At 40.6% G+C, this 25,239-nt stretch overlaps 2 protein-coding genes across 4 annotated transcripts; one reads left to right on the plus strand and one right to left on the minus strand.

The window, feature by feature from the left end:
* The first annotated feature begins 334 nt into the window (after positions 1-334).
* Positions 335-2,972, plus strand: gnpnat1 (glucosamine-phosphate N-acetyltransferase 1). Of its 3 annotated transcripts, none has more exons than XM_053421262.1 (6): positions 335-482; positions 1,277-1,443; positions 1,957-2,019; positions 2,259-2,386; positions 2,558-2,619; positions 2,806-2,972. In XM_053421262.1, exons 2-6 carry the CDS (start codon positions 1,290-1,292, stop codon positions 2,951-2,953), a joined length of 555 nt encoding a protein of 184 aa, XP_053277237.1. In that variant the 5' UTR covers positions 335-482; positions 1,277-1,289; the 3' UTR covers positions 2,954-2,972. The 3 variants fall into 3 exon arrangements, with proteins under 3 accessions (XP_053277237.1, XP_053277245.1, XP_053277254.1); XM_053421270.1 differs by having other exon boundaries at positions 337-482; positions 1,280-1,443; XM_053421279.1 differs by lacking the exon at positions 335-482 and adding an exon at positions 600-763.
* Positions 2,973-4,546: 1,574 nt separating this feature from the next.
* Positions 4,547-10,511, minus strand: styx (serine/threonine/tyrosine interacting protein). The gene is made up of 11 exons (XM_053421251.1): positions 10,309-10,511; positions 9,921-9,953; positions 8,070-8,123; positions 7,892-7,989; positions 7,731-7,791; positions 7,599-7,635; positions 7,470-7,509; positions 7,200-7,250; positions 6,828-6,900; positions 5,882-5,975; positions 4,547-5,135 (listed from the first exon to the last, which is right to left on the minus strand). Exons 1-11 carry the CDS (start codon positions 10,471-10,473, stop codon positions 5,062-5,064), a joined length of 780 nt encoding a protein of 259 aa, XP_053277226.1. The 5' UTR covers positions 10,474-10,511; the 3' UTR covers positions 4,547-5,061.
* Positions 10,512-25,239: the final 14,728 nt, after the last annotated feature.

Below are 25,239 nucleotides of genomic sequence, written 5' to 3' on the forward strand. Positions count from 1 at the left end.
TATGTGGACCTACTTCCATATGGAGACCAAAAGCAAGTAACTAGATGGATAATGAAGAGTCATGGAGACATGACTGTGTGTTGGATTGTGTCAAAGGCAAATATTCGTTGTTTTTGGGCTGCTTGTGCAGCTGAAGTAAATCGTCATACATCTCTGTGATCTCTGGTCTGACTCTGATGTGTATCGCTAACTAAAGTTTGACAATCCAAACCTCCCTCTCCGGGATTTCTCCGGAGCCTCTGACGTGGTCGGGCTCCACCTCAGCGCCCGGAATGTTTTGCCACGTCAGGCATGAGACCGCTCCTCGTCACCACGTCATGCGGAAGCAGTGGCAGCAGCAGGCAACACCCACGCTGCTCCGCCGACCATGTAGCCCAGCCTCCATCCGAACCAGCAGCACACCGGGCCGTCGTCGTGCGTCCCCTCGGTCTGTGGGAGCTCCGCTGCACCGTGCCTCTCTTCTCCCCGTGCTCCTGTACCCGGTAAGATCTCAAGCTAGATCGCTAGCTAGCTGCTTAGCATTGGCTAACCCCCAGGGGAGTAGCGCCTGTTGGTGCATGTGAGGTTAAAGCCGCTGGGTTGTGTTGTTTGTTTGGCCGCTTGACAGGACACGCGAGGAAGAGTGACACGGTACACATGTACTGTATAAGCTATACAGTACATGTGTGTTATATGTGCGGATACTCGGTCAGATGTCGCTTCAGTAAACGAACTATCCTCTGCCGATGTGACGTGAGCTGACTGAAACACCGGTCAATACAACGTGAGTGGAGAAGTCCTCATGAGTTATTTGGCCACTCGGGCTACCGTAGAGAAACACGGTGTCCTAATGACACTTACTAAACTTATTATAAATGTGATGTTCTATCACCTCACGTTGTTTGTTGTTGGTGACAGCAGTGGTGTGTGTTGGCTGCCATGGAAACCACTATTTAAACATCTGCTAGCTTCATCTAACTCAGCAGTGATAACTTTTCACTATGAATGGACCTCTGTTGGTTTCACCCCTCTCACATGACACATCCTGGTCCACATCATGCAGGTGATCAGGCCAGGGCGTGTGCCTGTTTAAATGCAAGCAGGCTATTAGAGCTAATAAAGCGAGGCACGTCAGTTTGTGTTGGTCTGGTCAAAGTCCTGTGTGAGTTCAAGCAAACACATAGTTACAATACTGCTGATCTTAGATGAGACTCTGTTCAGTGGGACATACTTTCATTGTTTCAAAGGCTTGTGAACGTACCTCCACTTACCTGCCTGCCTGTGTGTGTGTTTTTAGCAGAGATCTTGGAATGCTGCTGGACGAGACTCCGCTCTTTGAGCCCTCTCTGCTTAAGGAGCTCGACTGGAGCTGCAACTCTGTGTCCTTCTCTCCACCCATCTCTCCGTCCAGCCCCGGAGAAGGCCTGGTGCTGAGGCCGCTTTGTATGGCCGACTTCAATAGAGGTGAGTCTGGGGACACATTTCAGGACCACTTTGCATTTTTTAAAATTATTTATTAGCTTTTATTTGAAGGTTATTTAATATGTAATTTTACTAGCCCTAGAGCAACCCTTAAGGACAATCTGATCCCACAACACCTGCTCTCTTTTCATGAAGTTTATTCAGAGCTGATTCCTCTCTACACCACCTTACTCATCCTCCGTAACTCAATGTCAACCCAAAATAACAGTCCACATTATTTTTGCATAACCCATACTCCCAACCCTCCTCTGTATTCCTTTTTTTCCTCTTCTTTTTTTTGCTTATCAGTTTTGTAATCAATTTAGATAAGTCAAATTAAAATTAGTTTTTCTGTTTTTAATATCTTAATGTTTCTGTTGTTTTGTAAATAAATCTGTAGTGAATAATAATACAAATATTACCACGTCTTAGGTGTATGATTTTAGTAATGTAACACAATAAAATATATCTTTAAAAAAAGTTGCTTTCATCAAATGTTGTGTGTTTGTGCTTCAGGATTCTTCAAAGTTCTATCTCAACTCACGCAGACAGGCGATGTCACACCCGAGCAATTCACAAGTGAGTTTGCTTAACATAATGCTTATTTGATGTATGAATAAAGTGAGATACTGCCCTTCTATTTACTTTGTTCAGAACGTTTACAATCAACACACAACTCAAATATTTTAACTCCCAAAGTGCACCCACATTTTTTTAAGTCAACTCTCTTTCTGGGCATCAGACTGAATTAACTGCAGCTGGTTTACAGACTTTAAATTAAATCCATTAAAAACTAATTGTTGTCTTTTTGATTTCAGAAAAGTTTGAGCACATGAAGATGACGGGGGACTACTTTGTGATTGTGGTGGAGGACACAAATCTGGGACAGATTGTTGCTACGGCCACATTGATCACTGAACACAAATTCATCCACTCCTGTGCTAAGGTAAATTACACCCCAACAATGTGTATATCTTAATAATATATGCAACTATAATATCTTTCAAAAAGTTAAATTTGTACTTTTTGTCCCGTTGATCCGTATTTATTAATCTTAAAATTGGTTGAAATTATATATTTATAATGAAAGCTATTTGTTTTGGTGTGTTGTTTGCAGAGAGGCCGGGTGGAGGAGGTCGTCGTGAGTGACGGTTGCAGAGGGAAGCAGCTGGGCAAACTGTGAGTAGACCTGTACACAAAGACATCTTCTTTACGCTCGTTTTAATGTTTAAAACCGTCTATTTCAATGATGTTATTCATATTAAGGTAGTTTAGGATATATATATATATATATATATATATATATAGATTTGTGCTGACCTTTTTTTTTTAACTCATCCGTTTTCTTTTTTCTCTTCCTTGTAGGTTAGTTTCAACTCTCACTCTTCTCAGCAAAAAACTGAATTGCTACAAAATCACTTTGGAATGTGCACCCAAAAATGTGGCTTTTTACCAAAAGTTTGCCTATGGTGCATCAGAGGAGACCTACATGCAGTGTCGATTCTCCGACTGAGGACAGCAGCAGCTTTGAGAACTGTACCATATCTTTATAATTGCAGGGATTTAAGTTCTATGTTTTTGCGATTGATTTACGCCAAGCAGGATTCCAGAGAAAGGGGTCTTGTCTGCAGGGCTCCTCTTTGTGTGCACTTCATGTCCTAGCAGTGGAGCTGACCTGAGAGCAGAGCATGCGCCAGAAGTGACCCCACAGAGGAGCCCTGCAGGCAGACATGCAGAGAGGCCTTGGATGAGATCAATGTAGATCTGAAGGAGGAATTTGTGAAGGGGATGGGGGTGTGACACAGTGAGCTCTCCTGGCAGCTGTATGAAACCATTAGATGTAGATTTTGAAGGGAAAACAGGCTGTTAATGAGCAAAACACAAATATTCATTGTCAGCTCTAAAAAAAAAAAAGAAGAAAACATAGGGCAGTGCTCTGTGGGGGAAGTGGTCCCCTTTTTATGTTTTGCTTCAAGCCCTGTACACAAACCAACATCAGAACTTGACAATGTCTTAAGCACTGGCAGATACATGAATGTATGTTAAAGCCCTCTCTGCTCGGTCCAACATCATCCTGCGCCCCTTTGGTAACCACGGTAACCTGACATCTTCTTCCAGTTACTGTAAATGTGATGTCCTCTCGTGTTACGCTGCTGAGTAAATGACAGAGAACTTTGAAACTGGTAGTAAACGCGCCCAAATGAACAAAAGAAGTCAGAGTTTACAGCAGTTTCTCAACAACACTACAAATCCAAACGTTCTTGAAGGATCCAGCAAACAATCTCTGTTGTATTGATCATAAAGGGCGAGTCACCAAAGAACAGCAACATTTTTTCCTAAGAGAACAGGTTTTACTTGAGTTTCCTTCTTCAGTCCCGTCTGCACAGAAGACTTTTCTTTCTGACAGTTGTGTTGCTGTGTAATTATGAAGGTTCAAATACATTAAGCATCAACTGAACAACAATTTTGTGAGGCAGTAGAAAGGAATTAATAGGTTTTTACAATTTTGTATCTGGTGTCTTTTCCCAATCAGCAGAGATGAGAAATGGGTAACAAGGATTTTTGTAAGCAATCTTTATTTAAGCTTTTTGTAGTTAAGATTTATAACTATGCTGGTATTCTGGAGAACAGGGGAACATATTTTATGTAATTTATTTCCAAATATGTAATATCCAAAATAAAATATTCTGATCTACAGTATTGTTCACCTGAAGTTTTATTTGTAAAACAAATCTGAAGACCCCGGGTTCACCCAAACCTCATTGGAGGGATGACATATCCCATCGGGCCAGGAATCTCCCTGGAAGAGCTGGAAAGCGTAACTAAGGAGAGGAACATCGAAAGCCTCCTTGGCCGACTACCTCCACGACCCAAGCCCGGATAAGTGGAAGACGATGGATGGATTTAAGTGGTGCATTGCAATTTTTTTTTTTTAATTAAACAAACTTCAGCCGTAGAGTTAAACAAATTCTGCCCCCAAAGCTCTTAATTTTTTTAAATAAATAGTATAACAGCATGTAGAATAACAACTTATTTTTCAATATAAAATGTGTCTTTAGGGAATTATTAAATGAAAGCACAGCATTATGATAACAATAAAACACTGTTGAACTCTGTCAGACTTTTTATTAAGCAGTGAGTTATTTTTCAATTCTTTACTATCTCACATTAAGCCTGATATTAGTCCACAATCCTATCACTCCCAAAATAAAGGCATTAGCTTTTCCTCTTCTCGAGTCCTCCACTGGGCGACATCCGGGCTACTTTCCCTTTTGCCGACTGCCCCCTTCTGGTCGTCTACACAAATTCAAGTATCGAAAGTGCATTATTGCAATACTGTCCCGCTGCAAATGCAAAATGCTTTAAATACTATAAAACTGCAAAAAATCTCCCATCAGTGCATACAGTTCAAGAAAGAAAAAAAAATTTATGTTATCAAATTTGCCCGTCCCCATCAGCACTCTACGTCTCAGACATGAGTGGTTCCCCCCTCCCGCCCTCCTCCCTTCCCATTACAAAAAGTTCAAATATTTACATTTTTAATCCCATTAAAAATGTAAAAAAAAGAAAAAGAAAAAAGAAACGAGTGCACTGCGCCACACGGCTAAATGTAAGCAAAGCTCATCCGTTCTGTGCGGCTGTGACCTGCATTGCTCCAAAGTCCTCGTCTTCCTCCAGGCTGCGCTTACGGCTTCCTGTTGAAGAAATGTTGACAAAAAGAAGAAGTTAACCTATAGCACATATCAACACACTGTCGTTACGCAGTGTTGAGGTCAAAAACAAGTTTGCAATCACTGGCCGGACCTATTGCCCCCACAGCGCTGTGTCAGCAGGGGAGAATCATCTGGTTGAGGAAATATCTTGTGATTTGTGCCGACTTCTTTTTCAAATCTTTTTTCTCTTTTCTGTCCTTCTAGGTTAGTTCTTAACTTAATGCTGTTGCTATGAAATCACATTGGTAGAGGAAAGTCATCAGACATCTGGTGAGTCAGACTAAATAAGTGTAAGCCCTTCTGGATCTAAACATGTGTCGAACCCTGAATACTTCACAGTCTGAGCTCGGTGAAACATTAGCATAATGACAGATCAGGGAAATTGTGATTCGATTCATGGGAGCTGCAACTGGAATATAAGTCTGCGCAACCTAAATAGAAGCATTCATGATATTAAAGGTCCAGAAGTAAGTATGAATTTGCTGATGAGCCTGATTCAAAGACAAAAATATCACTGTTAATAGCTGCTTTGTTCAAGTGTATAACCCACCTCCAGAACATTATCACAACATAGAGCCAGCTTGTTTTGAGTCTGGCTGTGGAACATTAGGACCCTGAATGTGTTTAATTCCCACTCAGCCAAAGCTTCGAGAGTTTCTTCTACTACTCCAGGAACAGACAGTCATGAGGAGACAGATCATGAAGGACTGAGCGCACTGTGTACAAACCTGGCATCCCAGCTTGTAAAGAGAAGGATCTGCCCAACTGCATCGGTGACATCATCTTTATGGTCAATTTGGCAGAGTAGATCGCTTCATACTCCTAGACAACGAACACTTGTTATTACAGCTGTACGGAGTTAGCATTGGTTGCAATAAAGCACAGTCAGCAGTAGAGAGCATGTTGTTAGTGATGTGATGTTATGTTCTCTGAACAGGTTTTTCAGGCTGACGGAAGATTTGCCTTCAATTAAATGTTCAACCTGGAGACTCTCATGGCTGATAGCAGACAATGTCAACATTACCCTTCATGCCAGTGTATTATGTGTGTGTGTGTACGGAAAAAAATATATTCACAGATTTTCACTAAACCTGCTGTCAAAATGAGTTGCAACGGTATCTTGAGATTATTAAGATTTGAAAGAGATAGCAAAAGAGAGAGAGAGACAGCACAAGAAGAGCTGTGCACATAGCTCCACAACAAAGGCACAAAACACTTAGTTAGAAACCTTCTATGGTGTGTAAACATTTTCTTGCTCATATTTTCCTCCATCAAACTAAGGCAGGACAAATATAACATACAATACGATGTAATAAGAACAACTAGAACATTTTATATTACAATAGAATAGTAGAACATAATACACAAGGAAACACAACACATTCATTGGTACTGATACACAGTGTGCCTTCACTGTTGTAAGCACATGCTTGTCATGCGACTGCTAAAGAAAACTCCACTCATCCTCATGTTGCTTACAAATCAAATGAATATATTAACTGCTAAATATCTCCTGCTGAGAGATGGTGTGTGTGCGTATTGAAGATGGGGAAATCATTTCTACAGGGTCACACCAGAGGACCATTATTCAGAATTAGTATTCATACTGAAAGGGAACAGGTCACCAGACTAAGCCTGGTTTTAAAACCACTCTCCATCTTTTTAAAGCCTCACCTGTAGCTGATGCACAAAGCCCACATTGGGGTTGATGCAGAACCTCCTCTCCTGGACGTGGCTGAATGCATCCCTTCAATGTGAACATGACAAAGTTACACCCACAGTCTCTGAAACCCTGAGTATCATCACTGTAAACTAAACACAATGTGTTTTAGTTCTAAATTGCAGAAGAATGCTCCTAAAAAAAACAACAAATCTAACAATTAAGCTGCAGTGTATATTTCTGATCCCTGCAATCTATCATACAATTTCTCTTATAGGGTACAAAAGAAAAATTGAAATGTTGGACAAGTTTTCAAATGAGGTAAAACAGAAAGGCATAACTTCATTTGACAAAAAAAAAATTAAGAAGAAAACAAAAAAACGTACCTGTATTTCATCCCAAAAGTTTCCATAAGGTATGCAATCACTAAGGCGGCACTAAAACAAACAAGGAATAAAGGACAGTGTCACATTCAAAGCTATAGCTTGTTCTAATCTGAGAATATAATGAGGTGAATTAAAAATACAATATCCAAGGATAGATTCGAAACCTTTAGCAGCAATATGTCATGGAAATTCACTACACAAAGGGGTAAGTGCATGTTGAGAAATTACAATATAAATCATGTGAGAATGTGAAAGCAAATCAAAGGTCACCTTCTGGATATCCCTGCATTACCATGAACCAGTACCTTTCCTAAAAGAGAAAGAAGAGAGATGGATGACAACTCTTTTTTTTCAACTTGACATTCTGAGTATGTAAAAGGAGACGGCATGCATTCCTACCTCCTGTTGCTAAGCAGCTATCGATAAATTCCTTAGTCTGTGAGGAAGAAAATGAAGGAGAGAAATGAAATTGCCAGACATCTCATTTTAGCAAGCGAAGATCGAAATATAAAGGCTACTTTGTTAACTCACCGTTGGGAAAAATCGGATTAAATTTTCCACTGGATTGTCGGCAATATCTAATACAAGGTATCTGCAAAGATGCAACAAAACAACATTTACTTTATGGGTTAGCAAGGAAAGCTTGAACAAATAAACTCACTTTCAACATGTCACACGAAAAATATACTAACCTAAATGTATGAGGGAAATTAGGTTTGATAAAATTGGCTTCTATGTCTTGGCGGACACACACAACATGCGTTATGCCCTGTCTCTCGAGATTTGGCAGCTGCACAAAGGAAAAGTAGATAAGTAACAAAATGATTAAAAAGTATACGTTTCTCTGTGTCAGTCTCCTGGAGAACCTACCTTGCTTTTCATTGCAGCAGAGTAGGGACCTAAAAACAGCCCTGGTAATATCTCCTGTAAATTGATGACAGAGCAGGGCAGCAAATGAACACAGGCAGTGACATAACTATATTGAGAAGGATTCCTCAACCCCAAATACATGAATTCATCCAGGGTGAGACAGTCAACCTCTCTATGGACATGATATATTTAGAGCTAGACTGATCTATTTGTTGCAAGCGAGGCTGGAAGATAGAAGTTTACACATCAGCCGATATCAATGCTTTTCATGATAAATGTCACATTATGTCAAGTTGGTATGTGAAGTTAAAGCATGAGTCTTGCTCCTGAGTACAGGTTGTGGGTTTAAACTCTTTTTTATGAGCAGACAATGACAAAGACAAACATTATGTCTAAGCTGTGCTTGCACTGTGACCTAGTCCACATGACGAAGTGTCCTTTGGCAAGATACTGAACCCCATATTGACCCTTCTCATAGAGAAAGTACTGCACATAGATGCACTGCAATCATGTGTGTGTGAATGGGTGAATGTACTGTAAAGTACTTTGAGTGGTCATCAGGACTAGAAAAATGTTATATAAATACAGCTTTACATTTACTATGTATAAGAAATATATCCATGTATATTGGACTTTGTCATATTGGTATTGATGAAAATGTCATTGCAAATAATTATTGTTATTGCTTTATGCCTAGTCCAAAAATGTGCCGATATCAGCCATTAGCCATTAGCTGTGTTTGCCAATATGCACCATTTTCAAAAAGTTGTATTTGACAGAATAATCAATGCAGAAAAGATTCCCATTTACATTAAATTGAAGATATTTAGTTGTATTCGTTTTTTACTTTCATTTCTAGATTCTTAAACTGCAAAAATATAAAGCTCCCGGTAGATTTCTTTTAACAATGGCTTGATAAGAATTTATTAGAAATCCTTGCCAATTTTTCAGAAAATATATTTGTTTTGGCCAGTTTATTGGCATCACTACTGCTTAATATCAGCCTCCACAGATACAAATTAGTCCGGCTCTGAGGTCTTTACTAGTCTCCATTGTAGAGGTTATTTAGGCAGCCAATACAATAATCTGTCAGCACTCAAAGACACATTTGTACAGAAATTAATCTCTTCAAAATCAATGATTTTCACTCATCATCAACTAGGGGTTCAGATACAAGAATAAAGTTGCTCACCAAGTTTCACCAAAATTAATCTGCAATATTCTTTTCCCCTGAAACTACCTCTTCTTCTCTGCTCCAAAACAGCAGTTGTACTGTTCGGCCAAAAGTTTGGTTTTCAGGGTGGTGAAGAAGAAGAAGAAATTCCCAGTAGTAACACATTAGCCAGAGCTGGATTAAAACGTCAGTAATTTGGTAATGTTTCACGATGGAAAGACCCACAAGTGAAACAGTGCTGTGCAAGACTTCAGTTTCGAGGGGTGTTGCCAAAGTTTTAGACCATCCAATTATTATAGCAATCTTTACTTCCATACAGCGTTGGTACTACATTAATACATTATGTATATATAATGTATTAAAGTCCAGGTATCAGACTCAGTATCAGGGAGGGACTTATGATATAAGAACATTTCAACATGTAAGCCGTGTTGGTAAATACAAGGTTCTGAGATGTATATACAACCTATTCTCTGGATTAGAGCTGGACATTATGGTTAAAGTAAAAAACTAAGCACCTCATACATTAGCCTATAAGTGAATCCCACTAGTGCAGTGTGATAACTGAGACACAGGTGATAACCAGGGGCTGTTATCATATGTGAGTGGACAGAGCCCTGGGAATCCTCACATCCCACAACCAGACATTCTGCTGTCAACAGTCTGCTCTTACATACCTGCATCTCGCGTCTCATTGGATAAGCCCAGTCCTAGGAGAGGGGAGACACACAGTGGGGTTAAAGATGGACACTTTATTTGTTGATGCGCCACAACCTGGAGATTGAACCGCCGCAAAGCAGCGAGAGGACCGAGCCCCAGTGAACTCTGTGTACATGCGTGGCTAACAGTGGTGTCAGAGGCTAAGCTACACAGTGTTTCCTCAAACATGTGGATTCAAGACAGAAACACACCAGTGCTGCACTGGTCCACATGGATGCGCTGCACCCAGTTAACTGCACACCGCTCACTGTGGCGGGTGTGTTTCCTCAGGCGGACCAGGGCTGTGCAGTGTTGGAGGTTAGCTCGGGTTAGCCTGGGTGGACATGTCGGCTAACACACACTCACCAGCAGCTCCTCCTTGGTCGCGGGGAGAGACGGGAACTGGAGTTTGTTGTCCTCCTCCATGCTGCTGTCGTTTCGGCCACCGCCGGCTCCGGCCTCGTCGCGCTCTGTCCGTGTTTCTGTCGCGTTAGCTGGACAGTCGATGCGATTTGTTTTGAGGCTCCACATGCATGTCCGCCATGCTGTCCCCTGACAGATGTGTCACGTGACCGCGCGGCAGTTGGCAAGCGGCCGCGTGGAATCTAAATAAGAGAGGGAGATGACAGCGACGCCCAGGGGATGGCTTGAGAAGCGCACGGCAGTGCTGGGGTGTGTATGGGAAGTTTTTGGTGCAAAAATAAAGCGAACAAATAAAATGAATTGAAATGCAAGACCCTTAATTATTAGTGTTTTCTATCAACCCACATTGACTGTACAGGTGACATTGTTGGAGCCTGCTCTTGCCAGGCAGAAATGACTGGTTAGGTCAGGTAGTGATGGATCGGGTGGGAATGGTCATAAAAGGAACATTTAGAATTAATAGCAGGGGGGGGGGGGGGGGGGTTAAAGCGTCTCTTTAAACCCCGCTACTGTATATCAGAGTTAGGAATGAAAGATGGCCACATAGCCTGGTTTCATCTAAATGCAGATTACATTCATTATCAACCCACATGCCTCAACTGAACTCTGTCATTTTTTCCCTTTTGTCGTTTTTGTTCCAATACTTTATGTTTCGTGCCTTCATCCCTCTCTCCCATCCAACGCTGCTTAATAATCACTTCAACAATGACTGATGATGATTTAAAGCAGAGAGCATGAATAATTTGTAGATGCTTCTTTGGTCTCTGAGACGTGTCATCTGTCTGTTGTTTGGTGCAGCATTTGTGATTTTTTTGTTTACCATCTGGCCAGAGGGAGGGGGTGATTTTGTTTTTTTACCAGATCATAGGGAGGTGATATCTAACAGCAGAAAAACAAGAAGTTTTGAAAAATGTAAATTACTTCTCCTTGCCAGATTGGCAGAAGTATATTGTCTTCAATAAGGGGGTAAACAAAGCGTAAATGAGATAGGAAAAATATGAGCAATTCAAATAAAAACAAGTCTCAACGACATTCACCAAAAAACTTAGATCAAAATATCTCAGAGTTTTTCAAAGGTTGGGATAATTCCTTCGCCTATGTGCTATTAACCCTAACCGCGAATCTAGCCCTAACGATGACATTCATGGGCCAGTGCATTGCCTTTGGCTTCCTATTTCCAACTGCCCAGTCGTCGGATGAAGCAGAGGGAGTCATCGAGATGTCTCTTCAAAACCTAACCCAAGTGGCCATTTCGAAACTTGCAATTTGGAATTTACGAGGTTGGAATCTTGAAGGAAAAAGTTGGAATATTAAATTCCAGATTCCTATCTATTCAATGCAAAAGTCAGAAGTTGGAAGTCAAGGTTGGAATATGGAATTCCATATTCCTATCTATTAAATGCAAAAGTCAGAAGCTGGAATGTGGAAGTAGAAGTTGGAATGTAGAATTCCAGATTCCTATCTATTAAATGCAAAAGTCAGAAGCTGGAATGTGGAAGTAAAAGTTGGAATATGGAATTCCAGATTCCTATCTATTCAATGCAAAAGTCAGAAGTTGGAATATGGAATTCCAGATTCCTATCTATTCAATGCAAAAGTCAGAAGATGGAAGTAAAAGTTGGAATATGGAATTCCAGATTCCTATCTATTAAATGCAAAAGTCAGAAGCTGGAATGTGGAAGTAGAAGTTGGAATATGGAATTCCAGATTCCTATCTATTAAATGCAAAAGTTGAAATATGGAATTCCAGATTCCTATCTATTCAATGCAAAAGTCAGAAGTTGGAATGTGGAAGTAAAAGTTGGAGTATGGAATTCCAGATTCCTATCTTTTCAATGCAAAAGTCAGAAGTTGGAATGTCGAAGTAGAAGTTGGAATATGGAATTCCAGATTCCTCTCTATTCAATGCAAAAGTCAGAAGTTGGAATGTGCAAGTAAATGTTGGAATATGGAATTCCAGATTCCTATCTATTCAATGCAAAAGTCAGAAGTTGGAATGTGGAAGTAAAAGTTGGAATATGGAATTCCAGATTCCTATCTATTAAATGCAAAAGTCAGAAGCTGGAATGTGGAAGTAGAAGTTGGAATATAGAATTCCAGATTCCTATCTATTAAATGCAAAAGTCAGAAGCTGGAATGTGGAAGTAAAAGCTGGAATATGGAATTCCAGATTCCTATCTATTCAATGCAAAAGTCAGAAGTTGGAATGTGGAAGTAAAAGTTGGAATATGGAATTCCCGATTCGTCTCTATTCAATGCAAAAGTCAGAAGTTGGAATGTGCAAGTAAAAGTTGGAATATGGAATTCCAGATTCCTATCTATTCAATGCAAAAGTCAGAAGCTGGAATGTGGAAGTAGAAGTTGGAATATAGAATTCCAGATTCCTATCTATTAAATGCAAAAGTCAGAAGCTGGAATGTGGAAGTAAAAGTTGGAATATGGAATTCCAGATTCCTATCTATTCAATGCAAAAGTCAGAAGTTGGAATATGGAAGTAAAAGTTGGAATATGGAATTCCAGATTCCTATCTATTCAATGCAAAAGTCAGAAGTTGGAAGTCAAGGTTGGAATATGGAATTCCATATTCCTATCTATTAAACGCAAAAGTCAGAAGCTGGAATGTGGAAGTAGAAGTTGGAATATGGAATTCCAGATTCCTATCTATTAAATGCAAAAGTTGGAATATGGAATTCCAGATTCCTATCTATTCAATGCAAAAGTCAGAAGTTGGAATGTGGAAGTAAAAGTTGGAGTATGGAATTCCAGATTCCTATCTTTTCAATGCAAAAGTCAGAAGTTGGAATATGGAATTCCAGATTCCTATCTATTCAATGCAAAAGTCAGAAGTTGGAATGTGGAAGTAAAAGTTGGAATATTGAATTCCAGATTCCTATCTATTCAATACAAAAGTCAGAAGTTGGAATGTGGAAGTAAAAGTTGGAGTATGGAATTCCAGATTCCTATCTCTTCAATGCAAAAGTCAGAAGTTGGAATGTGGAAGTAAAAGTTGGAGTATGGAATTCCAGATTCCTATCTTTTCAATGCAAAAGTCAGAAGTTGGAATGTCGAAGTAAAAGTTGGAATATGGAATTCCAGATTCCTATCTATTCAATGCAAAAGTCAGATGTTGGAATGTGGAAGTAAAAGTTGGAATATTGAATTCCAGATTCCTATCTATTCAATACAAAAGTCAGAAGTTGGAATGTGGAAGTAAAAGTTGGAGTATGGAATTCCAGATTCCTATCTTTTCAATGCAAAGGTCAGAAGTTGGAATGACAAAGTAGAAGTTGGAATATGGAATTCCAGATTCCTATCTATTCAATGCAAAAGTCAGAAGTTGGAATGTGGAATTAAAAGTTGGAATATGGAATTCCAGATTCCTATCTTTTCAATGCAAAAGTCAGAAGTTGGAATGTCGAAGTAGAAGTTGGAATATGGAATTCCAGATTCGTCTCTATTCAATGCAAAAGTCAGAAGTTGGAATGTGCAAGTAAAAGTTGGAATATGGAATTCCAGATTCCTATCTTTTCAATGCAAAAGTCAGAAGTTGGAATGTCGAAGTAGAAGTTGGAATATGGAATTCCAGATTCCTATCTATTCAATGCAAAAGTCAGAAGTTGGAATGTGGAATTAAAAGTTGGAATATGGAATTCCAGATTCCTATCTATTCAATACAAAAGTCAGAAGTTGGAATTTGGAAGTAGAAGTTGGAATATGGAATTCCAGATTCCTATCTCTTCAATGCAAAAGTCAGAAGTTGGAATGTGGAAGTAAAAGTTGGAATATGGAATTCCAGATTCCTATCTATTAAATGCAAAAGTTGGAATATGGAATTCCAGATTCCTATCTATTCAATGCAAAAGTCAGAAGTTGGAATATGGAAGTAAAAGTTGGAATATGGAATTCCAGATTCCTATCTATTCAATACAAAAGTCAGAAGTTGGAATGTGGAAGTAAAAGTTGGAGTATGGAATTCCAGATTCCTATCTTTTCAATGCAAAAGTCAGAAGTTGGAATGTCGAAGTAGAAGTTGGAATATGGAATTCCAGATTCGTCTCTATTCAATGCAAAAGTCAGAAGTTGGAATGTGCAAGTAAAAGTTGGAATATGGAATTCCAGATTCCTATCTATTAAATGCAAAAGTCAGAAGCTGGAATGTGGAATTAAAAGTTGGAATATGGAATTCCAGATTCCTATCTATTCAATACAAAAGTCAGAAGTTGGAATTTGGAAGTAGAAGTTGGAATATGGAATTCCAGATTCCTATCTCTTCAATGCAAAAGTCAGAAGTTGGAATGTGGAAGTAAAAGTTGGAGTATGGAATTCCAGATTCCTATCTTTTCAATGCAAAAGTCAGAAGTTGGAATGTGGAAGTAAAAGTTGGAGTATGGAATTCCAGATTCCTATCTATTAAATGCAAAAGTCAGAAGCTGGAATGTGGAAGTAGAAGTTGGAATATAGAATTCCAGATTCCTATCTATTCAATGCAAAAGTCAGAAGATGGAAGTAAAAGTTGGAATATAGAATTCCAGATTCCATCTCTTCAATGCAAAAGTCAGAAGCTGGAATGTGGAAGTAAAAGTTGGAGTATGGAATTCCAGCTTCCTATCTTTTCAATGCAAAAGTCAGAAGTTGGAATGTCGAAGTAGAAGTTGGAATATGGAATTCCAGATTCCTATCTTTTCAATGCAAAAGTCAGAAGTTGGAATGTCGAAGTAGAAGTTGGAATATGGAATTCCAGATTCCTCTCTATTCAATGCAAAAGTCAGAAGTTGGAATGTGCAAGTAAAAGTTGGAATATGGAATTCCAGATTCCTCTCTATTCAATGCAAAAGTCAGAAGTTGGAATGTGCAAGTAAATGTTGGAATATGGAATTCCAGATTCCTATCTATTCAATGCAAAAGTCAGAAGTTGGAATGTGGAAGTAAAAGTTGGAATATGGAATTCCATATTCCTATCTATTAAATGCAAAAGTCAGAAGCTGGAATGTGGAAGTAGAAGTTGGAATATAGAATTCCAGATTCCTATCTATTAAATGCAAAAGTCAGAAGCTGGAATGTGGAAGTAAAAGCTGGAATATGGAATTCCAGATTCCTATCTATTCAATGCAAAAGTCAGAAGTTGGAATATGGAAGTAAAAGTTGGAGTATGGAATTCCAGATTCCTATCCTTTCAATGCAAAAGTCAGAAGTTGGAATGTGGAAGTAAAAGTTGGAATATGGAATTCCCGATTCGTCTCTATTCAATGCAAAAGTCAGAAGTTGGAATGTGCAAGTAAAAGTTGGAATATGGAATTCCAGATTCCTATCTATTCAATGCAAAAGTCAGAAGCTGGAATGTGGAAGTAGAAGTTGGAATATAGAATTCCAGATTCCTATCTATTAAATGCAAAAGTCAGAAGCTGGAATGTGGAAGTAAAAGTTGGAATATGGAATTCCAGATTCCTATCTATTCAATAGAAAAGTCAGAAGTTGGAATATGGAAGTAAAAGTTGGAATATGGAATTCCAGATTCCTATCTATTAAATGCAAAAGTCAGAAGCTGGAATGTGGAAGTAGAAGTTGGAATATGGAATTCCAGATTCCTATCTTTTCAATGCAAAAGTTGGAATGTCGAAGTAGAAGTTGGAATATGGAATTCCAGATTCCTATCTATTCAATACAAAAGTCAGAAGTTGGAATGTGGAAGTAAAAGTTGGAGTATGGAATTCCAGATTCCTATCTTTTCAATGCAAAAGTCAGAAGTTGGAATGTCCAAGTAGAAGTTGGAATATGGAATTCCAGATTCCTATCTATTCAATGCAAAAGTCAGAAGTTGGAATGTGGAATTAAAAGTTGGAATATGGAATTCCAGATTCCTATCTATTCAATACAAAAGTCAGAAGTTGGAATTTGGAAGTAGAAGTTGGAATATGGAATTCCAGATTCCTATCTATTCAATAAAAAAAGTCAGAAGTTGGAATGTGGAAGTAAAAGTTGGAATATGAAATTCCAGATTCCTATCTATTAAATGCAAAAGTCAGAAGTTGGAATGTGGAAGTAAAAGTTGGAATATTGAATTCCAGATTCCTATCTATTCAATACAAAAGTCAGAAGTTGGAATGTGGAAGTAAAAGTTGGAATATGGAATTCCAGATTCCTATTGTGACGGCCCTCTGACTGTTATAGGTAACCTGCTCTGCTCCTCCCCAGGTCTCTCCTCTCAGGTGGTTCCAGATGGGCGGAGCTGCCCAATCAACACCAATCAGAGGGTGCCAGATAAAAGGCTCACCAGTCTGCCCATGGCTGGCTCCCTCTCCAGACCCATTATGTTTGGTTAAACTTTCTGTCTGTCAATAAATTATGGTTAGTTTTCAGTTTAAACCTTGGTGTGTCTCCGTATTTGTTATGGCCAAGAGCCGGGCCGTGACAAATTGGGGGCTCGTCCGGTTGAATCAGGTAGTGGTAAGCATTTTTTGTTGAACTCAAATCGATTGATTTTGGTTTTTGTTGATTGTGTGGCTCCCAGGTGCCTTGATTGGTAGGGGCACACTTGATTACTTAGGTGTACCTCCTGTGACGTTCCTTTGTTGAAGGAAAGGAGGTGTCACTTGTTGTTCTTGTTGTTAAATGAATTGATTCGGGTGGCCAAGAGGCTATAGGAAAGTGCACCGCTGTGTGTTGTGGTAAAGCCTTGATTGGCATTGGGGAGACACGCTGAGGTTTGTTAAGTTTAAATATTATTGATTAAATTAAACTTGGTCTACTTTGTTTTCTGCTCGGGGTCTGGACGAGAGAGGGGGAGCATTTGTTTTGTGCAACATTCAGGTAGTTTTCATTTATGCTTGATAGGTAGCCTGGAGTAAGACGCAGTACTAGGACTCACCGTTGTGCAATTAAGATTGCGGGGCTTCCCTGTAAGGTTACGGCTTCATCCCTTTGGGTGTTGCTGAGCGCTTCCAGTAGTGTTGTGGTGACCGCGGTTAGCAGCAGTTGTCTCGGGGGCACATCCATGTGCTTGGGGGGAGGCGCCAGCGTGCTGGTCTTCTTTCCCGATCCATGGGCTTCAGTGCGTAAGTACCCGCTGCCAGTAGCCACATGAAGACTAGGGTTGAGCTTAATAAGATTTTTGTGTAGGTAGTTAGAGGGAACGCACCGTCTACGAGGTGGTTAAGTGCCTCTGGTGAGCAGCGGAGAGTCTTGGTCTGCGCTCTTGGGTCCGTAGGCATTCTGCAGTCATGGCTGGCATAGAAACATTTTTTGATGCTCCATCTGAGGAGTTATTGGAACGATTTACAAAGGCTCAATTATTACAAATCTCTGAACATTATGGCGTTGCAATAACTGGAAAGAAAAAACAGGAGGTTAAGGAATGTCTCATAGCAAATCTGGAGAAAGATGACATTTTGCAAAGGTGCGCACAGGTTGTCTCTCCCAGTGTTGCAAAGGGGCTACCTCCGCTTGTGTCGATAGTCCCTGGGTTAACATTTGACCAACAAAAAGAGCTGATGTTGATACAATTGGAACATGAAAGAATGAAAATAGATAAGGAATTGGCACTCGAAAAAATTAAAATGGAAAAGCAACTAGGTGAAATGGAGTTGCAACGACGAAAGCTGGATTTGGTTAGTGCGGGTAAACTCTCTGGTGATTCCGTGTTTGATGGGCATGGTTCACTTGAGTCTGGTGGTGCGTCGTCGCGTCCTTTTGATATTATTCGTAACCTGAGCCTTTTGCCCAAATTTAATGAAAGAGACCCGGACACATTTTTTTCTTTGTTCGAGCGTATTGCGGATACACGGGGTTGGCCCGTCACTGAGCGAACGTTGATGTTGCAGTGTGCTTTCACAGGAAAGGCTCAGGAGGCATACGCAGCACTGAGTAACACTGATAGCCAAAGTTATACCAAAGTTAAGGCTGCTGTGCTGAAGGTATACGAGTTGGTGCCAGAGGCATACCGTCAGCACTTCAGAAATTGGAGAAGAGGGAAGACGCAGTCACATTTAGAATTTGCACGTGATTTGGTGTTGCACTTTAATCGCTGGTGCGCTGCGTCAGAGGTTGACAACTTTGAAAGTTTGTGCGACCTGATATTGCTTGAGCAGTTTAAGACTGCAGTTCCACAACAGATTGCTACTTACGTCGGTGAAAAGGAAGTTAAAACAGTTGCTGAAGCTGCTGCGCTAGCAGACGACTACACCTTGACGCACAAGGGTACGTTTGGAGAGCCTCGCCCTTATGTTGCTGACTCTGGGTTCAGGAGAAATATCCCTTTGTTTGATATGCAGCCTGCTGCTGGTCTAGGTAGAGTCGTCGGGTCAGTATACAGGAGTGATCATAGTGCACGGGAGGTTGACAAAGTTTGTAACTATTGTCGTAAAAAGGGACATTGGAAGTCTGAGTGTTATGCACTCAGGCCAAGAAGTGGATCGAGTGGTGCCCAGAACGGTTCGGAACCGCAAGGGGCCGGTCTGGCTGCCCCTGTGGTGAAACGGGTCGGTTATGTCACCCCAGAATCTGAACCATCACCCAAAACTCAGCCCTCCCCAGGTTTTGATTCTTATCTGCCCTTCGTAACGGAAGGGTTTGTGTCTCTGTTGGAAGGTGACAACAGGGTTCCTGTGAAAATTTTGCGTGATACTGGTGCATTTGACACGTTCATTGTAGCGTCAGTTCTGCCGTTTTCAGAAAACTCTGATACTGGTGACTTCATTCCAGTCCTTGGAATGGGCATGAACGTTTTGAATGTTCCCCTACACAAGATAAGGCTCTTTTCTGATTTGTTCCAGGGTGAAGCGTAGGTGGGAGTTCGGCCAGCGTTACCAATTGAAGGAGTCACAATGATATTGGGTAATGGTTTGGTTGGTGCGCGTGTTTGGGCTGATGTGCCATCCGTTGTGGTAGCGTCAGTACCGCTGGTTAAAAGCAGGCCTGATGATAGCGAAAGGGAGTTTCCTCAGGTGTTCACTGCTTGTGCAGCCACCCGTGCGATGCGCCGTGCAAACGATGTTAAAAAAGTGGATGATGACCCAGAAACTGTCAGGTTATCCTTGTCTGATTTTCCTTTGTCTGTCTCTCACGGTGACCTGGTGAGAGAGCAGCAGGTGGACCCTTCTCTGAAGCCTCTGTTTGAGAGGGCTCTCCCTGCTGCTGGTGCGAGGGACAGTGCACAGGCATACTTCGTTCATGATGAGGTTCTTGTGAGAAAGTGGGTGCCACATGGTCCTGATTTTGTTGGAGATCCTATTTTCCAGATTGTCGTGCCTTCCAAATTTCATAGTGTGGTTTTGCAAGTGTCACATGACGAGTGTGGACACATGGGTGTCCGTAAAACATATGATCGCATTTTGCGTTATTTTTTTTGGCCTCGTCTAAAGAGGGATGTGGCTTCATATATTAAAACTTGCCATACGTGTCAGTTGACCGGAAAACCGAATCAGAGCATAAAGCCTGTTCCTCTCTGCCCAATTATGGCAATTGGTCAACCGTTTGAGCATCTCATTATTGACTGTGTTGGTCCCCTACCGCGTTCGCGTTCGGGTGCAATCTATCTGTTGACAGTGATGTGTCAGAGCACTAGGTATCCGGCAGCATACCCATTACGCACCATCACTACTAAGTCGGTAGTGCGTGCCCTGACTCAGTTCATCTCCATATTTGGAATCCCCAAAGTCATTCAATCAGACCAAGGTTCTAACTTTTCCTCTCATCTGTTTGCACAGGTTTTGAAACAACTCCGGGTGAAACATAACAAGGCGTCAGCCTACCACGCGCAGAGTCAGGGAGCTCTTGAGAGGTTCCACGCCACGTTGAAGTCTTTACTCCGTGCGTACTGTACTCAGTTGGACGGAGACTGGGAAGAGGGGTTACCGTGGTTGATGCTGGGGGCTAGGGAGGTAAGTCAGGAAAGTACAGGCTTTAGCCCAAATGATCTGGTGTTTGGACACACAGTGCGTGGCCCTTTGGCAGTCTTGCAGGACGATTGGAAGAATTCTGAGCCACCTAAAAACTTGCTGCATTATGTAAATGGATTCAGGAATAGGCTATATGCTGCTGGAGAGCTAGCAAAAGAGAAACTTGCAGGCGCCCAACATAAAATGAAGCGTCTTTATGACCGTCGATCTGAGCAACGCACGTTTTCCCCGGGTGATCAAGTTCTCGCTCTGCTGCCTTTGGTCGGTTCCCCCTTTCAGGCTAAATTTACTGGTCCACATACAGTTGTAAAGAAAGTTTCAGACCAAAACTATTTGATTGCCACGCCTTTGCGTAGGAAACCTAACCAACTCTGTCATATTAACCTACTGAAGAATTATTACGATCGTGTGTCCTCTCCAGTATGCCCCCGTCCGGCGTGTTTGGCTAATACAGTCCTTGTGGACTCCATCCCTCATGCGGTGGCAGAGCTTGAGGAGGATGGGTTGTCCACTCCTGACCAATCCCTGTTAAATGGTAGGTTGAAAAATTCGGAATCACTTGTTAACCTTGACAGCTCGTTGCGCCATTTGGGGGAGGTTGAACGCATTCAGCTTATAACCCTCATCCATAATTATCCATCTCTTTTTGGTGATACTCCTTCACGTACAACTTTAATCGAACATGATATTGATGTAGGTGATGCAAGGCCCATTCGTCAACGTTTTTATAGGGTGAATCCTGAAAAACGTAAGCAGATGGATTCGGAAATAAAATATATGCTCGAAAATAACATTGCAGTTCCGTCATCGTCCAGCTGGGCGTCTCCATGTTTGACGGTTCCAAAACCTGATAATACGCCAAGATTTTGCACAGACCTGCGCAAGGTTAATAACGTGACAAAGCCAGATTCATACCCACTTCCACGTATGGATGATTGCATAGACCAAGTTTCCTCTGCAACGTTTATTTCAAAATTTGATTTGTTGAAAGGATATTGGCAGGTGCCATTGTCCGAGAGGGCTAGAGAAATATCAGCTTTCATAACTCCTTCCGGCCTTTATTCCTACACGGTGATGCCGTTTGGTTTGAGAAATGCTCCAGCCACGTTTCAGCGTTTAATGAACATGGTTGTGCGTGACCTGGAGGGCTGTGCAGTGTATTTAGATGATGTTGTCATCTACTCTGACAACTGGGAAACTCACTTGCAGCGTATCGATGCTTTATTCGGCCGATTGGCTGACGCGTGCCTCACAGTCAATCTAGCGAAATGCGAGTTTGCAAAGGCGTTGGTGACCTACCTCGGACGACTGGTCGGACATGGTACAGTGTCGCTGTTGCGTGCCAAAGTAGAGGCTATAGACATGTACCAAAGACCCACAACCAAAAAAGAGCTGCAGCGATTTTTGGGCCTTGTGGGTTATTACCGCAGTTTCTGTAGGAATTTTTCCACTGTCGTTACCCCTCTCACTAATTTGTTGAGAGGTGATGCTAAATACTTTTGGGGTGATGTCTGTCAGCAGGCTTTTGAAAATGTGAAGTCCCTTCTCTGTGCTGCTCCGGTGTTGGCAGCTCCTCATATGGATGAGCTTTTTAAGCTCCAGGTAGACGCTAGTCAGGTGGGCGCAGGGGCTGTCCTCCTCCAGGCCGATGAGCTTGGCATAGACAAACCAGTTAGTTTCTTTTCAAAGAAATTTAATACGCACCAGCTGAACTACTCCGTCATTGAAAAGGAGGCTCTCGCCTTGGTCTGGGCTTTAGTTCATTTTGAGGTGTACATTATGTCTGGCCTTTCTCCTTTGATTGTGTATACAGATCATAACCCCTTGACTTTCCTTAATTCGCTAAAGTGTCCGAATCAAAGACTCGTGCGCTGGTCTTTATTTTTGCAGGGATATACTTTGGACATACGTCACATTAGAGGGAAGGACAATGTAGTGGCAGATTCGTTGTCCCGAGCACCCTGCTAAAATAGCCTAATGTTGAAAGTGCTGTACATGTTATCTTCCTCCTTTCTTACTCTCCACTAAAATCGCTCGCAGGATCCTGCTGCTGAGGTTGGAGGAGTGGCTGGGTGCAGACGCGTAGGAACTGGGCAACAGTTTTTTTATTTTTTAGTTAGTCAATCCATTTTTTATTAGATATATTAAACGTTACTATGATTAGTAGAGTTCCATTGGAACCCTTTTCCTATGGGGGGGGGGTGTGACGGCCCTCTGACTGTTATAGGTAACCTGCTCTGCTCCTCCCCAGGTCTCTCCTCTCAGGTGGTTCCAGATGGGCGGAGCTGCCCAATCAACACCAATCAGAGGGTGCCAGATAAAAGGCTCACCAGTCTGCCCATGGCTGGCTCCCTCTCCAGACCCATTATGTTTGGTTAAACTTTCTGTCTGTCAATAAATTATGGTTAGTTTTCAGTTTAAACCTTGGTGTGTCTCCGTATTTGTTATGGCCAAGAGCCAGGCCGTGACACTATCTATTAAATGCAAAAGTCAGAAGTTGGAATGTGGAAGTAAAAGTTGGAATATTGAATTCCAGATTCCTATCTATTCAATACAAAAGTCAGAAGTTGGAATGTGGAAGTAAAAGTTGGAGTATGGAATTCCAGATTCCTATCTTTTCAATGCAAAAGTCAGAAGTTGGAATGTCGAAGTAGAAGTTGGAATATGGAATTCCAGATTCGTCTCTATTCAATGCAAAAGTCAGAAGTTGGAATGTGCAAGTAAAAGTTGGAATATGGAATTCCAGATTCCTATCTTTTCAATGCAAAAGTCAGAAGTTGGAATGTCGAAGTAGAAGTTGGAATATGGAATTCCAGATTCCTATCTATTCAATACAAAAGTCAGAAGTTGGAATGTGGAAGTAAAAGTTGGAGTATGGAATTCCAGATTCCTATCTTTTCAATGCAAAAGTCAGAAGTTGGAATGTCGAAGTAGAAGTTGGAATATGGAATTCCAGATTCCTATCTATTCAATGCAAAAGTCAGAAGTTGGAATGTGGAATTAAAAGTTGGAATATGGAATTCCAGATTCCTATCTATTCAATACAAAAGTCAGAAGTTGGAATTTGGAAGTAGAAGTTGGAATATGGAATTCCAGATTCCTATCTCTTCAATGCAAAAGTCAGAAGTTGGAATGTGGAAGTAAAAGTTGGAATATTGAATTCCAGATTCCTATCTATTCAATACAAAAGTCAGAAGTTGGAATGTGGAAGTAAAAGTTGGAATATGGAATTCCAGATTCCTATCTATTAAATGCAAAAGTTGGAATATGGAATTCCAGATTCCTATCTATTCAATGCAAAAGTCAGAAGTTGGAATGTCGAAGTAGAAGTTGGAATATGGAATTCCAGATTCCTATCTATTCAATGCAAAAGTCAGAAGTTTGAATTTGGAAGTAGAAGTTGGAATATGGAATTCCAGACTCATATCTCTTCAATGCAAAAGTCAGAAGTTGGAATGTCGAAGTAAAAGTTGGAGTATGGAATTCCAGATTCCTATCTTTTCAATGCAAAAGTCAGAAGTTGGAATGTCGAAGTAGAAGTTGGAATATGGAATTCCAGATTCCTATCTTTTCAATGCAAAAGTCAGAAGTTGGAATGTCGAAGTAGAAGTTGGAATATGGAATTCCAGATTCCTCTCTATTCAATGCAAAAGTCACAAGTTGGAATGTGCAAGTAAAAGTTGGAATATGGATTTCCAGATTCCTATCTATTCAATGCAAAAGTCAGAAGTTGGAATGTGGAAGTAAAAGTTGGAATATGGAATTCCAGATTCCTATCTATTCAATGCAAAAGTCAGAAGTTGGAATGTGAAAGTAAAAGTTGGAATATGGAATTCCAGATTCCTATCTATTCAATGCAAAAGTCAGAAGTTGGAATGTGGAAGTAAAAGTTGGAATATGGAATTCCAGATTCCTATCTCTTCAATGCAATACCAATCGAACGGGGGTGCCCACTTCCAAGTCTCTACCACCTTTAGAAAAAAAGTTATTCAAGAATATCTCCTTTGCCTATGGGCTGCTAACCCTAACCCTAACTCTAACTGCAACACTAACCCTTAGTTAAGTGCCAATTTCATACTTTACTCTTATTGCTTTTGATAACATTTAAGTCTTAAACCGTATCAGAGCTAAACTTGAGCTGTTTTCAGGGCGACGTCGACTTTCTCCTCCAACAGAACAGCTGGCTCCACTTTATGATCCTGTTTTATCACCATCTTAATTAACCATCCAGATGAGTGTCTGGGCTGATGAACCATGGAGCTTCTCTCTTTTTAAATTGGCCGAGCTGCAAAACAATTTCACCCTTGTGGTCGTTTATCTCTTTGCACAAACATAAAATCAATGCCACACTACACGAAACAGGTTGAACTGGCGTTCCGAGAAAGTTACTGCCTCCATTATCTCAAACAAGAAGATAAATCTCCTCGTGTGGAGCTGAATCCTCCCGTTCAGTCTGAAAAATCCAATAATCAGAACATGTGGTAGTTTGAAGGCGATAAGTGAAGTGGAAGTTCAAGTAACAACAAAGAGAAGCTAAACCTTATTATGCAACAGTCCTGCAACACATCCACAACTTTATTCTCCTAATTTTATAATGTTTTCTAATTAAATAACAACTTTATCCCAGTAATTTAACTTTTTCCAAATTAAATAGCAATTTTACTTTCTTAATATGATTTTTTTGTAAGCTTTTTTATAACTTTATTCTCTTATTAAAACTTTGTACTCATTCAATTACAACTCTACAATAAAAAAGCCCCAAAAGGGAAATAATAATAATTAAATTGTTGTAACATTGTCCAATTGAAACAAAATTGCTAATGACACCTACTTGAACAGATCTATTAAACTGTATATAATAATATTGATGAAGTCACCTACTGGCAACAGGAATTAAGCTTTGTTTTACAACTATCATTCAATTTACATACAATTTCCACCATGTGATCTACATATACATTGGTCAGATCGCTACAAATAA

The sequence above is a fragment of the Pleuronectes platessa genome, chromosome 1 (genome assembly GCF_947347685.1).
Source record: "Pleuronectes platessa chromosome 1, fPlePla1.1, whole genome shotgun sequence".
NCBI lineage: Eukaryota > Metazoa > Chordata > Actinopteri > Pleuronectiformes > Pleuronectidae > Pleuronectes > Pleuronectes platessa.

Coding starts and splice junctions, on each gene's coding strand:
- gnpnat1 (XM_053421262.1), top strand. CDS start 1,290: ATGCTGCTGGACGAGACTCCGCTCTTTGAGCCCTCTCTGCTTAAGGAG. Junction 1,444..1,956: donor TATGGCCGACTTCAATAGAG/GTGAGTCTGGGG, acceptor TTTGTGCTTCAG/GATTCTTCAAAGTTCTATCT. Junction 2,020..2,258: donor CACACCCGAGCAATTCACAA/GTGAGTTTGCTT, acceptor TTTTGATTTCAG/AAAAGTTTGAGCACATGAAG.
- styx (XM_053421251.1), bottom strand. CDS start 10,473: ATGTGGAGCCTCAAAACAAATCGCATCGACTGTCCAGCTAACGCGACA. Junction 7,510..7,598: donor TAGCTGCTTAGCAACAGGAG/GTAGGAATGCAT, acceptor TTTCTCTTTTAG/GAAAGGTACTGGTTCATGGT. Junction 6,901..7,199: donor ACTTTTGGGATGAAATACAG/GTACGTTTTTTT, acceptor TTCACATTGAAG/GGATGCATTCAGCCACGTCC.